The 19,615-nt window shown below is 52.0% G+C and overlaps 1 protein-coding gene across 3 annotated transcripts in view; it reads left to right on the top strand.

Moving 5' to 3' along the window:
* The window catches only part of LOC147105969 (differentially expressed in FDCP 6 homolog), a 185,146-nt gene that overhangs the window by 71,794 nt on the left and 93,737 nt on the right, over window positions 1-19,615 (top strand). For 2 of the 3 annotated variants that reach the window (XM_086008579.1, XM_086008578.1), the window contains exons 4-5: window positions 2,061-2,291; window positions 14,817-14,963. In XM_086008579.1, coding sequence (XP_085864705.1) covers window positions 2,061-2,291; window positions 14,817-14,963 — 378 coding nt within the window. The remainder of the gene's footprint in view (window positions 1-2,060; window positions 2,292-14,816; window positions 14,964-19,615) is intronic. The other variant, XM_086008580.1, reaches the window with a different exon arrangement.

Raw genomic sequence — 19,615 nt, 5'->3', positions numbered from 1 at the left:
ACTGGGAGTCAATGGGAAAGGGTTTCGTATACTGGGATCATATACACTGGGAGTTAATGGAAAAGGGTTTAGTATACTGGATCATATACACTGGGAGTCAATGGGAAGTAGTTTAGTATACTGGGATCATATACACTGCGAGTGAATGGGAAGGAGTTTAGTATACTGCGATCATGTACACTGGGAGTCAATGGGAAGTAGTTTAGTATACTGGGATCATATACACTGCGAGTGAATGGGAAGGAGTTTAGTATACTGCGATCATGTACACTGGGAGTCAATGGGAAAAGGTTTGGTATACTGAGATTATACATACTGGCAGTGAATGGGAAAGGGTTTAGTATACTGGGATCATAGACATTGGGATTGATTGGGAAAGGGTTTAGTATACTGGATCATATACACTGGGAGTCAATGGGAAGGAGTTTAGTATACTGAGATTATATACACTGGTAGTGAATGGGAAAGGGTTTAGTGTACTGGGATCATAGACATTGGGATTGATTGGGAAAGGGTTTAGTATACTGGGATCATACACACTGGGAGTGAATGGGAAAGTGTTTCATATACTGGAATCATATACACTGGGAGTAAATGGGAAGGGGTTTAGTGTACTTGGTTCATATACACGTTGAGTGAATGGAAAGGGGATTAGTATACTGTGATCATATACACTGGCAGTGAATGGGAAGGGGTTTAGTGTACCGGAGCATATACACTAGGAGTCAATGGGAAATGGTTTAGTATACTGTGATGCTATACACTGGGAGTTAATGGGAAAATGTTTAGTATACAGGATCATATACACTGGGAGTTAATGGGAAAGTGTTTAGTATACTGGATCATATACACTGGGAGTCAATGGGAAGTAGTTCACTATAATGGTATATACACTGGGAGTCAATGGGAAGGGGTTTAGTGTACCTGATCATATACACTGGGAGTAAATGGGAAAAGGTTTAGTATACTGGGATCATAGACAGTGGGAGTGAATGGGAAGGAGTTTAGTATACTGGGATTATATACACTGGGAGTGAATGGGAAAGGGTTTAGTGTACTGGGATCATAGACATTGCGATTGATTGGGAAAGGGTTTAGTATACTGTGATCATATGCACTGGCAGTGAATGGGAAAGGGTTTAGTGTACTGGATCATATACACTGGGAGTGAATGGGACGGGGTTTAATATACTGGGATTATATACACTGGGAGTGTTTGGGATGGGGTTTAGTATATCACAGAATCACAGAAATCACAGAAACCCCACAGTGCAGATAGAGGCCATTTCAGCCCATCGAGCCCGCACTGACACATATCCCACCCGATCCCCGTAACCCCATGTATTTAATCCCCCTAACACTAAGGGTCAATTTATCACAGCCAATCAACCTAACCCGCACATCTTTGGACTGTGGGAGGAAACCGGAGTGCCCGGAGGAAACCCACGCAAACACGGGGAGAATGTGCAAACTCCACACAGACAGTCACCCGAGGCCGGATTCGAACCCGGGTCCTTGGCGCTGTGAGGCAACAGTGCTAACCACTATGCCACCATGCTGGGATCATATAGACTGGGAGTGATTGGGACGGGGTTTAGTATACTGGGACCATATACACTGGGAGTGATTGGGATGGGGTTTAGTATACTGGGATCATATACACTGGGAGTGATTGGGAAATGTTTCATTCTTTCTCTCTTTTTCTTTCCTTTTCTTTCGCCTTTTTTTTCTCTCTTTCTCATATTTTCCTTTTTCTTTTTCTTTTCAATTCTTCCTTTGTTTCTGTCTGTCTGTCTGTCTGCCTGTCTGTCTGCCTGCCTGTCTGTCTGTCTGTCTTTCTCACTCCTGGTCACTGTCCCTTGACCACCCTCCACTTGGGTGGGGACGTCAGGTGAGATCAGTATTGGGCACAGCCCTCTGTGGTTGAAGGCCCAGTTTCACTCACTGTCTGGTTGTCACTGAGGTAGCAGAGGGCCAGTGAACCTCAGCAAGTGTTAGCAGAGGCTTGGTTTGGCCATCTTACCTACATCCATTTTGTTTCCCTTTCCTGGTCAATGCAGGTTGGGTACTTGCTCAGGAAGTTGTTTATGGCCACGGGACAGGAATGGCTTCACGAAGAGGAACTAATCGACTACTTTATCCAGAATCCCTCCCTTTCTGGAGCGGTCACAGTGTGGCAGTTCCTGGCGATGATGGAATCAGGGAAATTCACCAAACCAGCCAGCAAGGAGTCTCTCGCTCTGGGGGTCCAATCGGTTTATGAGGAGCTGGTGTTGGACGTGATGCAAAAGGTCAGTGGATATTTTCTAAACTCTTCATAACTTGTTTAAACAATGCCCGGAGTCCTGCTGGAATTCTCACCAGTATCTGCACTGTTCACTAGTGGGGGCATGAGGGGGCCTCTCAGAAATGACTCAGTGAAGGCCTGCATCAAAGGGACCCTTTCAGGCAAACCCAGATCCAACAAGTCTCCTGTGTTTGGAAGAGAATCGTGAGATACCACCAAGAGATCAGTACTGCAATACCACCGATACAGACTGAGCATGGTCTGTTGGTCTATAGACCAGGCAGGTCCCAGGTTCGATTCTGCTCTATGCTGAGTTAGCTAATCTCAGACGGGGAAGCAGCCGGACTACCAAACGTGGCCTCAGGACCCCTGTGTAGGGAGAGGAAGAGCAGCCAGGACTCCCATTTATTAATCCTTAATAATGGCAGTAGGGATGACTTGGATTGCTGTTTCTCCTCCTCTTCTTGCTCCTCCTCCTCCTGTTCCTCTTCCTCCTCCTCCTGTTCCTCCTCCTCCTCCTCCTGTTCCTCCTCCTCCTGTTCCTCCTCCTCCTCCTCCAGTTCCTCTCCTCCTCCTCCAGTTCCTCTCCTCCTCCTCCTGTTCCTCTCCTCCTCCTCCTGTTCCTCCTCCTCCTCCTCCTGTTCCTCCTCCTCCTCCTCCTGTTCCTCCTCCTCCTCCTCCTGGTCCTCCTCCTCCTCCTCCTGTTCCTCCTCCTCCAGTTCCTCTCCTCCTCCTCCAGTTCCTCTCCTCCTCCTCCTCCAGTTCCTCTCCTCCTCCTCCTCCTCCTGTTCCTCTCCTCCTCCTCCAGTTCCTCTCCTCCTCCAGTTCCTCTCCTCCTCCTCCAGTTCCTCTCCTCCTCCTCCAGTTCCTCTCCTCCTCCACCTGTTCCTCCTCCTCCTCCTCCTGTTCCTCTCCTCCTCCTCCTGTTCCTCCTCCTCCTCCTCCTGTTCCTCTCCTCCTCCTCCTGTTCCTCCTCCTCCTCCTCCTCCTGTTCCTCCTCCTCCTCCTCCAGTTCCTCCTCCTCCTCCTCCAGTTCCTCCTCCTCCTCCTCCAGTTCCTCTCCTCCTCCTCCTCCAGTTCCTCTCCTCCTCCTCCTCCTGTTCCTCTCCTCCTCCTCCTCCTGTTCCTCTCCTCCTCCTCCTGTTCCTCTCCTCCTCCTCCTCCTGTTCCTCTCCTCCTCCTCCAGTTCCTCCTCCTCCTCCTCCTGTTCCTCTCCTCCTCCTCCAGTTCCTCCTCCTCCTCCTCCAGTTCCTCCTCCTCCTCCTCCTGTTCCTCTCCTCCTCCTCCTGTTCCTCTCCTCCTCCTCCTCTTCTTCCTTTTCTATTTCCATTAACCCCTGTTGGGAAGTTTGCATGTTTGGATGTCTGGTGAGAACAGGATCTGGCTTTTATGTGATGCCTCCCATGACCGAATAACATGTCTGGACTCGCTTATGATGAATGGCCACTTGTGCAAGCTGGATGAGGACCCGGCCGAGCTGCAAGAGTTGTTGTCTTCAGGACCAAAGGAGAGAAATGTAGGGGGAAGAAAGAAAGGCAATTGTCCTGATGGGAGTGGTGTTTAAATTAGGAGGAGCTGAGGTCCCACAGCACCCTCACACGTAATACATCAGGCCAGTGGATTTTAGTTTGCAGTGGAAAACAAACTGAATTGCAAACGTGATCCCCAAAATGAGAACGAAAATCCTGAAGTGCCATACAGTAATAAAAGGGGATTCACCTTATTCAGTCACTTTAAAGCAGTGTTCCTGGTCAGAGGCCAATATCCGGAGCTTCTTTTGTGGAGCGCAGACACCTTTTCCCAGTCTTTTAGTTTGGTGTGTCTGGGTCTAACTACAGGGGCCCACAGTGGCCCAGCCCTTTCCCTACAGAAACCAGGCCAGCCTGTCGCCTGAGCCGCCAAAGAAAGCTCCGCCAATCCCAGGGTGACGAGAGAAAGGGGAATTCAGCACAATAATTAGCACAAGTTGGCAGGTTCACAGATCACAGATATCACAGAAACCCCACAGTGCAGATAGAGGCCATTTCGACCCATCGAGCCTGCACTGACACATATCCCACCTGATCCCCGTAACCCCACGTATTTAATCCCCCTAACACTAAGGGTCAATTTATCATAGCCAATCAACCTAACTCGTACATCTTTGGACTGTGGGAGGAAACCGGAGCACCCGGAGGAAACCCACGCAAACACGGGGAGAATGTGCAAACTCCACACAGACAGTCACCCGAGGCCGGATTCGAACCCGGGTCCCTGGCGCTGTGAGGCAACAGTGCTAACCATAATCAATACAGGTTTATATTTGAAAGAGCAATAGTGGGACCTTTGGTTGTGTAGAGCCTTGGCCAGACCCCAACTGGAGCACTACGTTGAGCTCTGGCTATCGCACCTCAGGAGGATATATTGGTCTTGGAGGGGGTGCCGCGCAGATTCACCAGAATAATACCAGGGCTAAAAGGGTTAAATTATGAGGACAGGTTGGATAGAGGAGTATGAGGGGCATAACCTTAAAATTAGAGCCAGGCTGTTCAGGGGTGATTTCAGGAAGCATTTCTTCACACAAAGGGTAGTGGCTATCTGGAACTCTCCCCCCGTGTTGCGGATTAAGTGGAGCTTTCATGACTGAGAAAATGAGAGATTTTTGTTGGGTAAAGACTCGAAGGGATTTAAAGCTAAGATACAAGTCAGGCAGAATATCCACATGAGGGGGATGGTTTGTGCCCACCCATACCGGGGAGTGCTGACCCCACCATAAGAACATAAGAAATAGGAGCAGGAGTCGGCCATTTGGCTCCTCGAGCCTGCTCCGCCATTTAAAGAGATCATGGCTGATCTTCTACCTCAACTCCACTTTCCTGCACTGTCCCCATATCCCCTGATTCCCTTAATAGTCAAAAATTCAATCAATCTCTATCTTGAACATACTCAGTGATTGAGCCTCCACAGCCCTCTGGGGTAGAGAATTCTAAAGATTCACTACCCTCTGAGTGAAGAAATTTCTCTTCACCTAAGTCCTAAATGGCCGACTCCTTATTCTGAGACTGTGGCCCCTGGTTCTAGACTCCCCAGCCACGGGAAACATCCTCCCTGTCACGCCCTGTAAGAATTTTGTATGATTCAATGAGATCACCTCTCATTCTTCTAAACTCTAGAGAATATAGGCCTAGTCTACTCAATCTCTCCTCACAGGACAATCCCCCCATCCCAGGAATCAGTCTGGTGAACCTTCGTTGCACTCCCTCTATGGCAAGTGTATCCTTCCTTAGGTAAGGAGACCGAAACTGTGCACAGTACTCCAGGTGTGGTCTCACCAGGGCCCTATATAATTGCAGTAAATCTTTACTCTTATACTCAAATCCTCTTGTAATAAAGGCCAACATACCATTTACTTTCCTAATTGCTTCCTGTACCTGCATGTTAACTTTCAGTGACTCGTGTACAAGAACACCCAGGTCCCTCTGAACACCAACATTTCCCAATCTCTCACTATTTAAAAAATACTCTGCTTCTCTATTTTTCCTACCAAAGTGGATAACTTCACATTTCTCCACATTATATTCCATTTGCCATGTTCTTGCCCACTCACTTAGCCTGTCCATATCCCCTTGAAGCCTCCTTGTATCCTCCTCACAACTTACATTCCCACCCAGCTTTGTATCATCAGCAAACTTGGATATATTACATTTGGTCCCCTCATCCAAATCATTGATATAGATTGTGAATAGCTGAGGCCCAAGCACTGATCCTTGTGGTACCCCACTAGTTACAGCCTGCCGACCCGAAAATTACCCGTTTATTCCTACTCTCTGTTTTCTGTCCGTTAACCAATCCTCAATCCATGCTAGTATATTACCCCCAATCCCATGAGCCCTAATTTTGTTTAATAACCCCTTGTGTGGCACCTTATCAAATGCCTTCTGAAAATCCAAATACACCACATCCACTGGCTCCCCCTTATCTATTCTGCTAGTTACAACCTCAAAAATCTCTAACAGATTTGTCAAACACGATTTCCCTTTCATAAATCGGTGTTGACTCTGCCCAATCCTATTATTATTTTCTAAGTGCCCTGTTACCACGTCCTTAATAATAGATTCTAGCATTTTCCCTACTACTGATGTCAGGCTCACTGGTCTGTCGTTCTCTGTTTTCTCTCTATCTCCTTTCTTAAATAGTGGGGTTACATCCGCTACCTTCCAATCCACGGAAACCGTTCTAGAATTTAAGGGATCTTCTAAGGTCTGGCGGGTTTAGCTCCGAGTCACATCTGTGCCGCGGGATGACCACACAGCTCAGGGAGGTGAAGATGGGACAGGAGAATGGCTATAGGGCCACCAGCCCCCGTGATCAGTTGTATCGGCTTAAACATCCAACCCTCCCCCACCTTAAACAACCAACCCTCCCCCACCTTAAACATCCACCCTCCCCCACCTTAAACATCCAACCCCTCCCCCACCTTAAACATCCAACCCCTCCCCCACCTTAAACATACAACCCTCCCCCACCTTAAACATCCACCCCTCCCCCACCTTAAACAACCACCCCTCCCCCACCTTAAACAACCACCCCTCCCCCACCTTAAACAACCACCCCTCCCCCACCTTAAACAACCACCCCTCCCCCACCTTAAACAACCACCCCTCCCCCACCTTAAACAACCACCCTCCCCCACCTAAACAACCACCCCTCCCCCACCTTAAACATCCAACCCTCCCCCACCTTAAACATCCACCCCTCCCCCACCTTAAACAACCACCCCTCCCCCACCTTAAACATCCACCCCTCCCCCACCTTAAACATCCTACCCTCCCCCACCTTAAACATCCAACCCCTCCCCCACCTTAAACAACCACCCCTCCCCCACCTTAAACATCCAACCCCTCCCCCGCCTTAAACATCCACCCCTCCCCCACCTTAAACATCCAACCCCTCCCCCACCTTAAACATCCAACCCCTCCCCCACCTTAAACATCCAACCCCTCCCCCACCTTAAACATCCAACCCCTCCCCCACCTTAAACATCCACCACCTCCCCCACCTTAAACAATCACCCCTCCCCCACCTTAAACAACCACCCCTCCCCCACCTTAAACATCCAACCCTCCCCCACCTTAAACAACCACCCCTCCCCCACCTTAAACAACCACCCCTCCCCCACCTTAAACAACCACCCCTCCCCCACCTTAAACAACCACCCCTCCCCCACCTTAAACAACCACCCCTCCCCCGCCTTAAACATCCACCCCTCCCCCACCTAAACATCCAACCCCTCCCCCACCTTAAACATCCAACCCCTCCCCCACCTTAAACATCCAACCCCTCCCCCACCTTAAACATCCAACCCCTCCCCCACCTTAAGCATCCACCACCTCCCCCACCTTAAACATCCAACCCCTCCCCCACCTTAAACATCCAACCCCTCCCCCACCTTAAACATCCAACCCTCCCCCACCTTAAACATCCAACCCTCCCCCACCTTAAACAACCACCCCTCCCCCACCTTAAACATCCACCCCTCCCCCACCTTAAACATCCAACCCTCCCCCACCTTAAACATCCAACTCCTCCCCCACCTTAAACATCCAACCCCTCCCCCACCTTAAACAACCACCCCTCCCCCACCTTAAACATCCAACCCCTCCCCCACCTTAAACATCCAACCCCTCCCCCACCTTAAACATCCAACCCTCCCCCACCTTAAACATCCAACCCCTCCCCCACCTTAAACAACCACCCCTCCCCCACCTTAAACATCCAACCCTCCCCCACCTTAAACATCCACCCCCTCCCCCACCTTAAACATCCAACCCTCCCCCACCTTAAACATCCAACCCCTCCCCCACCTTAAACATCCACCCCTCCCCCACCTTAAACATCCACCACCTCCACTACCTTAAACATCCAACCACCTCCCCCACCTTAAACATCCAACCCTCCCCCACCTTAAACATCCAACCCCTCCCCCACCTTAAACAACCACCCCTCCCCCACCTTAAACATCCAACCCTCCCCCACCTTAAACATCCACCCCCTCCCCCACCTTAAACATCCAACCCTCCCCCACCTTAAACATCCAACCCCTCCCCCACCTTAAACAACCACCCCTCCCCCACCTTAAACATCCAACCCTCCCCCACCTTAAACATCCACCCCCTCCCCCACCTTAAACATCCAACCCTCCCCCACCTTAAACATCCAACCCCTCCCCCACCTTAAACAACCACCCCTCCCCCACCTTAAACATCCAACCCCTCCCCCACCTTAAACATCCAACCCTCCCCCACCTTAAACATCCACCACCTCCACTACCTTAAACATCCAACCCCTCCCCCACCTTAAACATCCAACCCTCCCCCACCTTAAACATCCACCCCTCCCCCACGTTAAACATCCAACCCTCCCCCACCTTAAACATCCAACCACCTCCCCCACCTTAAACATCCAACCCTCCCCCACCTGAAACATCCAACCCTCCCCCACCTTAAACATCCAACCACCTCCCCCACGTTAAACATCCAACCCTCCCCCACCTTAAACATCCAACTCCTCCCCCACCTTAAACATCCAACCCTCCCCCACCTTAAACAACCACCCCCTCCCCCACCTTAAACATCCAACCCTCCCCCACCTTAAACATCCACCCCTCCCCCACCTTAAACATCCAACCCTCCCCCACCTTAAACATCCAACCACCTCCCCCACCTTAAACAACCACCCCTCCCCCACCCTAAACATCCACCCCCTCCCCCACCTTAAACATCCAACCCTCCCCCACCTTAAACATCCAACCACCTCCCCCACCTTAAACATCCAACCCTCCCCACCTTAAACATCCAACCCTCCCCCACCTTAAACATCCAACCACCTCCCCCACCTTAAACAACCACCCCTCCCCCACCTTAAACATCCACCCCCTCCCCCACCTTAAACATCCAACCCTCCCCCACCTTAAACATCCAACCCCTCCCCCACCTTAAACATCCAACCCCTCCCCCACCTTAAACATCCAACCCTCCCCCACCTTAAACATCCAACCCCTCCCCACCTTAAACATCCAACCCTCCCCCACCTTAAACATCCAACCCCTCCCCCACCTTAAACATCCAACCCCTCCCCCACCTTAAACATCCAACCCCTCCCCCACCTTAAACATCCAACCCTCCCCCACCTTAAACATCCACCCCTCCCTCACCTTAAACATCCACCCCTCCCCCACCTTAAACATCCACCCCTCCCCCACCTTAAACATCCACCCCCTCCCTCACCTTAAACATTCACTCCCTCCCCCACCTTAAACATTCACCCCTCCCTCACCTTAAACATTCACTCCCTCCCCCACCTTAAACATGCACCCTTCCCCCACCTTAAACATCCACCCCTCCCCGACCTTAAACATTCACTCCCTCCACCACCGGCGTACCGTGGCTGCAGTGTGTACCATCTACAAGATGCACTGCAGCAACTCGCCAAGGCTTCTTCGGCAGCACCTCTCAAACCCGCAACATCCACCACCTAGAAGGACAAGGGCAACAGGCGCACGGGAACACCACCACCTCCAAGTTCCCCACCAAGTCTCACACCATCCTGACTTAGAAGTATATCGCCGATCCTGGAACTCCCTCCCTAATAGCACTGCAGGTGTACCTTCACCACACGGACTGCAGCGGTTCAAGAAGGCGGCTCACCACCATTTTCTCAAGGGCAATTAGGGATGGGCAATAAATGCCGGCCTTGCCAGCGACGCCCACATCCGAACATGAATTTTAAAAAATATAGGAATGGCTGCTCTTTCATTTTTAATCCTCGCGCTTCCTTAACCAGTGTTGCTGCGGGGCAGGTGACAGGAAACCCGTGGGATGACATATTCCCGTCATTAATACCTAACGTGAATATTCAACATCTGGCGGGACATCCCAGGAGTGCGGGCGGACTTGAACAGCTGGCGAAAGGGCTTCCCTCCCAACCCCGGCTCAGTGGGCGGGGGATTAAATTGATAAAAATGTGAAACCCGACCCCAGCCCGCCGGCTTAACCATGACAGCTTTGTGGGTGTCCGGGTAACCCGCTCCGGAAAGGCGGGTCCCTCATTATAATATTTAAATGAGGCTCCATTCGTCAGATTTTGGGAGACATTTCAATTTAACAGCTGCGGGCTGGATTTTCCAGGGCTCGGAAAACCCGGCAGCTGAAGGGAGGCGAGAAGGGCCGGATCCAGCAGGTAAAGGGCCGGATCCAGCACTGCTTGTGGGCCAGGAGGAGTAGGATTACTTCCCCTCTGACACCCCAAGCTAACATTTAGCCACAATCGTCCCCCTCCGCTCCCCCGCTCCCTTCCCCTCCCCCACTCCGTCCCCCACTCCCTCCCCGCCCCCCCACTCCCTCCTCCGCTCACTCCCCTGCCCCACTCCCTCCCCTCCCCCGCCCCCTTCCCCTCCCCCACTCCGTCCCCCACTCCCTCCCCGCCCCCCCACTCCCTCCTCCGCTCACTCCCCTGCCCCACTCCCTCCCCTCCCCCGCCCCCTTCCCCTCCCCCACTCCGTCCCCCACTCCCTCCTCGCCCCCCCACTCCCTCCTCCGCTCACTCCCCTGCCCCACTCCCTCCCCTCCCCCGCCCCCTTCCCCTCCCCCACTCCGTCCCCCACTCCCTCCCCGCCCCCCCACTCCCTCCTCCGCTCACTCCCCTGCCCCACTCCCTCCCCTCCCCCGCCCCCTTCCCCTCCCCCACTCTGTCCCCCACTCCCTCCCCGCCCCCCCACTCCCTCCTCCGCTCACTCCCCTGCCCCACTCCCTCCCCATCCCCGCCCTCTTTCCCTCCCCCACTCCCTCCTCTCTCCCGCTCCGGCCCCCGCCCCCGCCCCCTCCCTGCCCCCACTCCCTCCTCTCCCCTACTCCCTCCCCTACTCCATCCCCCACTCCCTCCTCTCCCCCGCTCCCTCCCCTCCCCTCCCCCGCCCCCCCACTCCCTCCCCTCCCCCACCCCCCCACTCCCTCCCCTCCCCCGCTCCCTCCCAACCCCCGCTCCGTCCCCCGGCCCCTCCCCTCCCCTGTTCCCTCCCCACCTTCCTGTAACTATCGGGGCCCCAGTTGTTCAGTTTGAGGTCATCATGTGGTTTATGTGTACTGGCAGAGCCCAGATGTGTTCATCAGAAATAAAGACTTAGCAGCCCAAACAGCGATTTCTTCCACCGGAAGTGGAATAAAAATAGCCGAGATGTTGTCAGCCTTTGCTTGTGAATGCTGGCTTCCTCACACATTTCCCCCACACTCAGCCTCACCACTAGAAGTTACAACTCCATCTGGCAGACTCCATACATCAACAGTTCAGTCACAGAGATGGTCTCTGTTAACAGATCATATTTCTCACCTCCACAGCAAACCATTAAGATTGAGTTTCCTAAAGTACAACAGTGACTATGCTTCAAAAGTACTTCATTGGCTGTAACTTTATTTGGGGCGTCCTGCGGTCATGTTAGGCGCTATAGAAATGCAAGTTCTTTCTTTTTCTCCCCATGGCTCCGTTTTCCCAGATGTCTCGGGTTCCTCCTGTCAACTTTCAGCTTCACTCCTGCCATTGCCCGATCACCGATCCGGCTCCTCTTCCACTCACGCTGGGAACCAGCTATTGCCCAAATTCCGCCACCCTCACTTCTCTCCGTTCACCCCGCTCTTCCTGGCGGAGCTGGGACTAACTTAGCTTTGCTGAGGCAAAGGTTACATCAGTCACTGGCCTTGGTTTCAGAAGCCGGCAAACTGTGGGGAGGCGAGCTGGGCTGTATCTTGCTTGGGAATTGTCCTGGTGGGGAGGGTGACTGAGGGCCTGTGTCGGAATCATGTCTTCTCTAGGAGATTTAAAAAAAACATTATTCATTCATGGGATGTGAGCGTCGCTGGCATGGCCAGCATTTATTGCCCATCCCTAATTGCCCTTGACAAGGTGGCAATGAGCCACCTTCTTGTACCCCTGCAGTCCGTGTGGTGAAGGTACTCTCACAGTGTTGTTAGGTGACCCAGCGACAATGAAGGAATGACTATATATTTCTAAGTCAGGATGGTGTGTGACTTGGAGGGAAACTTGGAGGTGATGGTGTTCCATTGCACCTGCTGCCCTTGTCCTTCTAGGTGGAAGAGGTCGCGGGTTTGGGAGGTGCTGCCGAAGAAGCCTTGGCGAGTTGCTGCAGTGCATCTTGTAGATGGTACACACTGCAGCCACGGTGCGCCGGTGGTGGAGGGAGTGAATGTTTAAGGTGGTGGATGGGGTGCCAATCAAGCAGGCTGCTTTGTCCTGGATGGAGTCGAGCTTCTTGAGTGTTGTTGGAGCTGCACTCATCCAGGCAAGTGGAGAGTATTCCATCACACTCCTGACTTGTGCTTTGTAGATGGTGGAAAGGCTTTCGGGAGTCAGGAGGTGAGACACTTGCCGCAGAATACCCAGTCTCTGACCTGCTCTTGTAGTCGCAGTATTTATTTGGCTGGTCCAGTTAAGTTTCTGGTCAATGTTGATGCTGATGGTGGGGGAGTCAGTGATGGTAATGCCGTTGAATGTCAAAGGGAGGTGGTTAGACTCTCTCTTGTTGGAGATGGTCATTGCCTGGAATTGTGTAGCGCCAATGTTACTTGCCACTTATCAGCCCAAGCCTGAATGTCATCCAGGTCTTGCTGCATGCGGGCACGGACTGCTTCATTATCTGAGGAGTTGCGAATGGAACTGAACACTGTACAATCATTAGTGAACATCCCCAGTTCTGACCTTATGATGGAGAGAAGGTCATTGATGAAGCAGCTGAAGATGGTTGGGCCTAGGACACTGCCCTGAGGAACTCCTGCAGCGATGTCCTGGAGCTGAGGTGATTGGCCCCCAACAACCACAACCATCTTTCTTTGTGCTAGGTATGACTCCAGCCAGTGGAGAATTTTCCCCCTGATTCCCATTGACTTCAATTTTACTAGGGCTCCTTGGTGCCACACTTGGTCAAATGCTGCCTTGATGTCAAGGGCAGCCACTCTCACCTCACCTATGTAGTGAGGTCTGGAGCCAAGTGTTCCTGGCAGATCCCAAACTGAGCGCATCTGTGAGCAGGTTATTGCTGAGTAAGTGCCACTTGATGGCACTGTCGACGACATCTTCCATCACTTTGCTGATGATTGAGAGTAGACTGATGGGGCAGTAATTGCCCGGATTGGATTTGTCCTGCTTTTTGTGGACAGGACATACCTGGGCAGTTTTCCACATTGCCGGATAGATGCCAGTGTTATAGCTGTACTGGAACAGCTTGGCTAGAGCTGCGGCTAGTTCTGGAGCACAAGTCTTCAGCATGACAGCCGGGATGTTGTCGGGGCCCATAGCCTTTGCTGTATCCAGTGCACTCAGCCGCTTCTTGATATCATGTGGAGTGAATCAAATTGGCTGAAGACTGGCTTCTGTGATGGTGGGGACGTCAGGAGGAGGCCGATATGGATCAACCACTCGGCACTTCTGGCTGAAGGCGGTTGCAAACGCTTCAGCCTTGTCTTTTGCACTCAGGTGCTGGGCTCCACCATCATTGAGGATGGGGATATTCATGGTGCCTCCTCCTCCCGTTAGTTGTTTAATGGTCCACCACCATTCATGACTGGATGTGGCAGGACTGCAGAGCTTTGATCTGATCCGTTAGTTGTGGAATCGCTTAACTCTGTCTATAGCGAGCTGTTTCCGCTTTTTAGCATGCATGTAGTCCTGTGTTGCAGCTTCCGCAGGTTGGCACCTCATTTTTAGGTACGCCTGGTGCTGCTCCTGGCATGCTCTTCTACACTCCTTATTGAACCAGGGTTGGTTGCCAGCCTTTGCGCTTCTGACATTGATCTCTGCCTAGACATTTGACTGTGGATACCTTGGTGAGCTGGGGACGTGACTGTATTCCGACTGTTGGGAGATAACCGTTCCTGAGAGTCTCACTTGGAATAACATGGATTGCAGAGAAACGTGCTCACCTTTGTTCTGATCTTACCACTTTTCATCAGGTCCCACTCCTCAGCATCAGTCTCACCTCAGGCTTCTTGGGATTGGCGGCCACACCAGTGGCAGTGTGGCCGCGATTGGTGTAGAGTGCAGCGTTGGGTAGCCAGTGGGGGACGAGTGCCGGTGGGAGACTCCAGAGAGGATAAAGAGGCCGCTCTCCACAGTTGCTTGGCGACCGTCCGCTATAACGGATGGGGCCTCTCGGAATCTGGTGGGCCCCACTCCCGTCATCCTTAAAGTACCATCCCGCCTGCTCTGTGCATCAGAGGTGGGACTGCTGTGGAATGGCACCAGGTGACCTCGCAACAGGTGACCTCGCACCAGGTGACCTCGTCCCGCCTCCTTCTGTGGATCACTTCCCAAGTTCCTGTCCATGAAAATGGATGGAGATAGGCCCGGGTCGATAGACATGATGGAAAGGCTTTGAGAGAGAGTGTGACTCAGTGTTGGTTTGGGGATTCCCTCCTCTAGGAAACTACCCTCCCCTTTAATTGCTTTACCTCACTTCCTGCTTTCTGTTGGCCTCTTCCTGCAGGGTTACATGTGGAAGAAAGGTAATGTTCGGCGAAACTGGAATGAGCGCTGGTTCGTCCTGAAGGCATCCCATGTTCTGTATTTTGTCAATGAGGACCTCAAGGAGAAGAAAGGGGAAATTCATCTCGATCATGACAGCACGGTCGAGGTAAACACCAGCAGCGATACACTGTTCCATCAAGCACTGGGGTACTGGACTGGTGGGGACCGGTCTGTCACTGTATAACACTGGGGTACTGGACTGGTGGGGACCGGTCTGTCACTGTATAACACTGGGGTACTGTACTGGTGGGGACGGGTCTGTCACTGTATAACACTGGGGTACTGTACTGGTGGGGACAGGTCTGTCACTGTATAACACTGGGGTACAGTACTGGTGGGTACAGGTCTGTCACTGTATAATACTGGGTACAGTACTGGTGGGGACGGGTCTGTCACTGTATAACACTGGGTACAGTACTGGTGGGGACGGGTCTGTCACTGTATAATACTGGGGTACAGTACTGGTGGGAACCGGTCTGTCACTGTATAACACTGGGGTACTGTACTGGTGGGGACCGGTCTGTCACTGTATAACACTGGGGTACTGTACTGGTGGGTACAGGTCTGTCACTGTATAACACTGGGGTACTGTACTGGTGGGGACCGGTCAGTCACTGTATAACACTGGGGTACTGTACTGGTGGGGATGGGTCTGTCACTGTATAACACTGGGGTACCGTACTGGTGGGGACGGGTCTGTCACTGTATAACACTGGGGTACTGTACTGGTGGGTACAGGTCTGTCACTGTATAACACTGGGGTACTGTACTGGTGGGGACCGGTCAGTCACTGTATAACACTGGGGTACTGTACTGGTGGGGATGGGTCTGTCACTGTATAACACTGGGGTACCGTACTGGTGGGGATGGGTCTGTCAATGTGTAACACTGGGGTACTGTACTGGTGGGGACCGGTCTGTCACTGTATAACACTGGGGTACTGTACTGGTGGGGACCAGTCTGTCACTGTATAACACTGGGGTACAGTACTGGTGGGTACGGGTCTGTCACTGTATAAAACTGGGGTACTGTACTGGTGGGGACGGGTCTGTCACTGTATAACACTGGGGTACTGTACTGGTGGGGACCGGTCTGTCACTGTGTAACACTGGGGTACTGTACTGGTGGGGACCGGTCTGTCACTGTATAACACTGGGGTACTGTACTGGTGGGGACCGGTCTGTCACTGTATAACACTGGGGTACTGTACTGGTGGGGACGGGTCGGTCACTGTATAACACTGGGGTACTGTACTGGTGGGGACAGGTCTGTCACTGTATAACACTGGGGTACAGTATGGTGGGTACAGGTCTGTCACTGTATAACACTGGGGTACTGTACTGGTGGGGACGGGTCTGTCACTGTATAACACTGGGGTACTGTACTGGTGGGGACGGGTCTTTCACTGTATAACACTGGGGTACTGTACTGGTGGGTACAGGTCTGTCACTGCATAACACTGGGGTACAGTACTGGTGGGGACGGGTCTTTCACTGTATAACACTGGGGTACTGTACTGGTGGGGACGGGTCTGTCACTGTATAACACTGGGTACAGTACTGGTGGGGACGGGTCTGTCACTGTATAATACTGGGGTACAGTACTGGTGGGGACCGGTCTGTCACTGTATAACACTGGGGTACTGTACTGGTGGGGACCGGTCTGTCACTGTATAACACTGGGGTACTGTACTGGTGGGTACAGGTCTGTCACTGTATAACACTGGGGTACAGTACTGGTGGGGACCGGTCAGTCACTGTATAACACTGGGGTACTGTACTGGTGGGGATGGGTCTGTCACTGTATAACACTGGGGTACTGTACTGGTGGGGACGGGTCTGTCACTGTATAACACTGGGGTACTGTACTGGTGGGGACCGGTCTGTCACTGTATAACACTGGGGTACAGTACTGGTGGGTACGGGTCTGTCACTGTATAACACTGGGGTACTGTACTGGTGGGGACGGGTCTGTCACTGTATAACACTGGGGTACTGTACTGGTGGCGACTGGTCTGTCACTGTATAACACTGGGGTACAGTACTGGTGGGTACGGGTCTGTCACTGTATAACACTGGGGTACAGTACTGGTGGGGACGGGTCTGTCACTGTATAACACTGGGGTACTGTACTGGTGGCGACTGGTCTGTCACTGTATAACACTGGGGTACTGTACTGGTGGGGACCGGTCTGTCACTGTATAACACTGGGGTACTGTACTGGTGGGGACCGGTCTGTCACTGTATAACACTGGGGTGCAGTACTGGTGGGTATAGGTCTGTCACCGTATAACACTGGGGTACAGTACTGCTGGGTACAAGTCTGTCGCTGTATAACACTGGGTACAGTACTGGTGGGTACAGGTCTGTAACTGTATAACACGGGTACAGTACTGGTGGGTACAGGTCTGTTGCTGTATAACACGGGTACAGTACTGGTGGGGACAGGTCTGTCACTGTATAACACTGGGGTACAGTACTGATGGGTACATGTCTGTCACTATAAAACTGCGGTACAGTACTGGTGGTTACAGGTCTGTCACTGTAAAACACTGGGGTACAGTACAGGTGGGTACAGGTCTGTCACTGTATAACACGGGTACAGTACTGGTGGGTACAGGTCTGTTACTGTAAAACTGGGGTACAGTAATGGTGGGTACAAGTTTGTCACTGTGGAACACTAGGGTACAGTACAGGTCGGTACAGGTCTGTCACTAAAACACTGGAGTACAATACTAGCAGGTACAGGTCTGTCACTAACATTGGGGTACAGTACTGGTGGGTACAGCTCTGTCACTGTGTAACACTGGGGTACAGTACTGGTGGGTACAGGTCTGTCACTGTATAACACGGGTACAGTACTGGTGGGTACAGGTCTGTCACTGTATAACACTGGGGTACAGTACTGGTGGGAACAGCTCTGTCACTGTGTAACACTGGGGTACAGTAATGGTGGGTACAGGTCTGTCACTGTGTAACACTGGGGTACATTACTGGTGGGTACAGGTCTGTCACTGTATATCACGGGTACAGTACTGGTGGGTACAGGTCTGTCACTGTATAACAGTGGGTTGCAGGACTGGTGGGTACAGGTCTGTCACTGTATAAGACTGGGTTACAGTACTGGTGGGTAGAGCTCTGTCACTATAACATTGGTACAGTACAGGTGGGTACAGGTCTGTCACTGTATAACACTGGGGTACAGTACTGGCGGATACAGGTCTGTCACTGTATAACACTAGGGTACAGTACTGGTGGGTACAGGTCTCCCACTGTATAACACGGGTACAGTACTGGTGGGAACAGGTCTGTCACTGTATAACACTGGGCTACAGTACTGGTGGGAACAGGTCTCCCACTGCATAACACTGGGGTACAGTACTGGTGTGTACAGGTCTGTCACTGTATAACACGGGTACAGTACTGGTGGGTACAGGTCTGTCGCTGTATAACATGGGTACAGTACTGGTGGGTACAGGTCTGTCACTGTGTAACACTGGGGTGCAGTACTGGTGGGTACAGGTCTGTCACTGTGTAACACTGGGGTACAGTACTGGTGGGTACAGGTCTGTCACTGTATAACACTGGGGTACAGTACTGGTGGGAACAGCTCTGTCACTGTGTAACACTGGGGTACAGTTCTGGTGGGTAATGGTCTGTCAATGTGTAACACTGGGGTACAGTACTGGTGGGTACAGGTCTGTCACTGTATAACACTGGGGTACAGTACTGGTGGGTACAGGTCTGTCACTGTATAACACTGGGATACAGTACTGGTGGGTACAGGTCTGTCACTGTATAACACTAGTTTGCAGTACTGGTGGGTACAGGTCTGTCACTGTATAACACTGGGGTACAGTACTGGTGGGTACAGGTCTGTCGCTGTATAAAACTGGGGTACAGTACTGATGGGTACAGCTCTGTCAGTATAACATTGGTACAGTACTGGTGGGTAGAGGTCTGTCACTGTATAACACTGGGTTATAGTACTGGTGGGTACCGGTCTGTCACTGTATAACAATGTGGTACAGTACTGGTGGGTACAGCTCTGTCACTATAACATTGGTACAGTACAGGTGGGTACAGGTCTGTCACTGTATAACACTGGGGTACTGTACTGGTGGGTACAGGTCTGTCACTTTATAACACGGGTACAGTACTGGTGGGTACAGGTCTGTCACTGTATAACACTGGTACGGTACTGGTGTTTACAGGTCTGTCACTGTATAACATGGGTACAGCACTGGTGGGGACAGGTCTGTCACTGTATAACACTGGGGTACAGTACTGGTGGGTACAGGTCTGTCGCTGTATAACACGGGTACAGTACTGGTGGGTACAGGTCTGACGCTGTATTACTCTGGGGTACAGTACTGGTGGGTACAGGTCTGTCACTGTGTAAGAATGGGGTACAGTACTGGTGGGTACAGGTCTGTCGCTGTATAACATGGGTACAGTACTGGTGGGTACAGGTCTGTCACTGTGTAACACTGGGGTGCAGTACTGGTGGGTACAGGTCTGTCAGTGTGTAACACTGGGGTACAGCACTGGTGGGTACAGGTCTGTCACTGTATAACACTGGGGTACAGTACTGGTGGGAACAGCTCTGTCACTGTGTAACACTGGGGTACAGTTCTGGTGGGTAATGGTCTGTCACTGTGTAACACTGGGGTACAGTACTGATGGGTACAGGTCTGTCGCTGTATAACACTGGGGTACAGTACTGGTGGGTACAGGTCTGTCACTGTATAACACTGGG

The sequence above is a fragment of the Somniosus microcephalus genome, chromosome 16 (genome assembly GCF_052327205.1).
Source record: "Somniosus microcephalus isolate GS21.2 chromosome 16, FLI_Smic_1.0, whole genome shotgun sequence".
Classification (NCBI taxonomy): domain Eukaryota; kingdom Metazoa; phylum Chordata; class Chondrichthyes; order Squaliformes; family Somniosidae; genus Somniosus; species Somniosus microcephalus.
The sequence above is the reverse complement of the archived record's forward strand: the minus strand, read 5'-3'. Positions and strand labels throughout refer to the sequence as shown.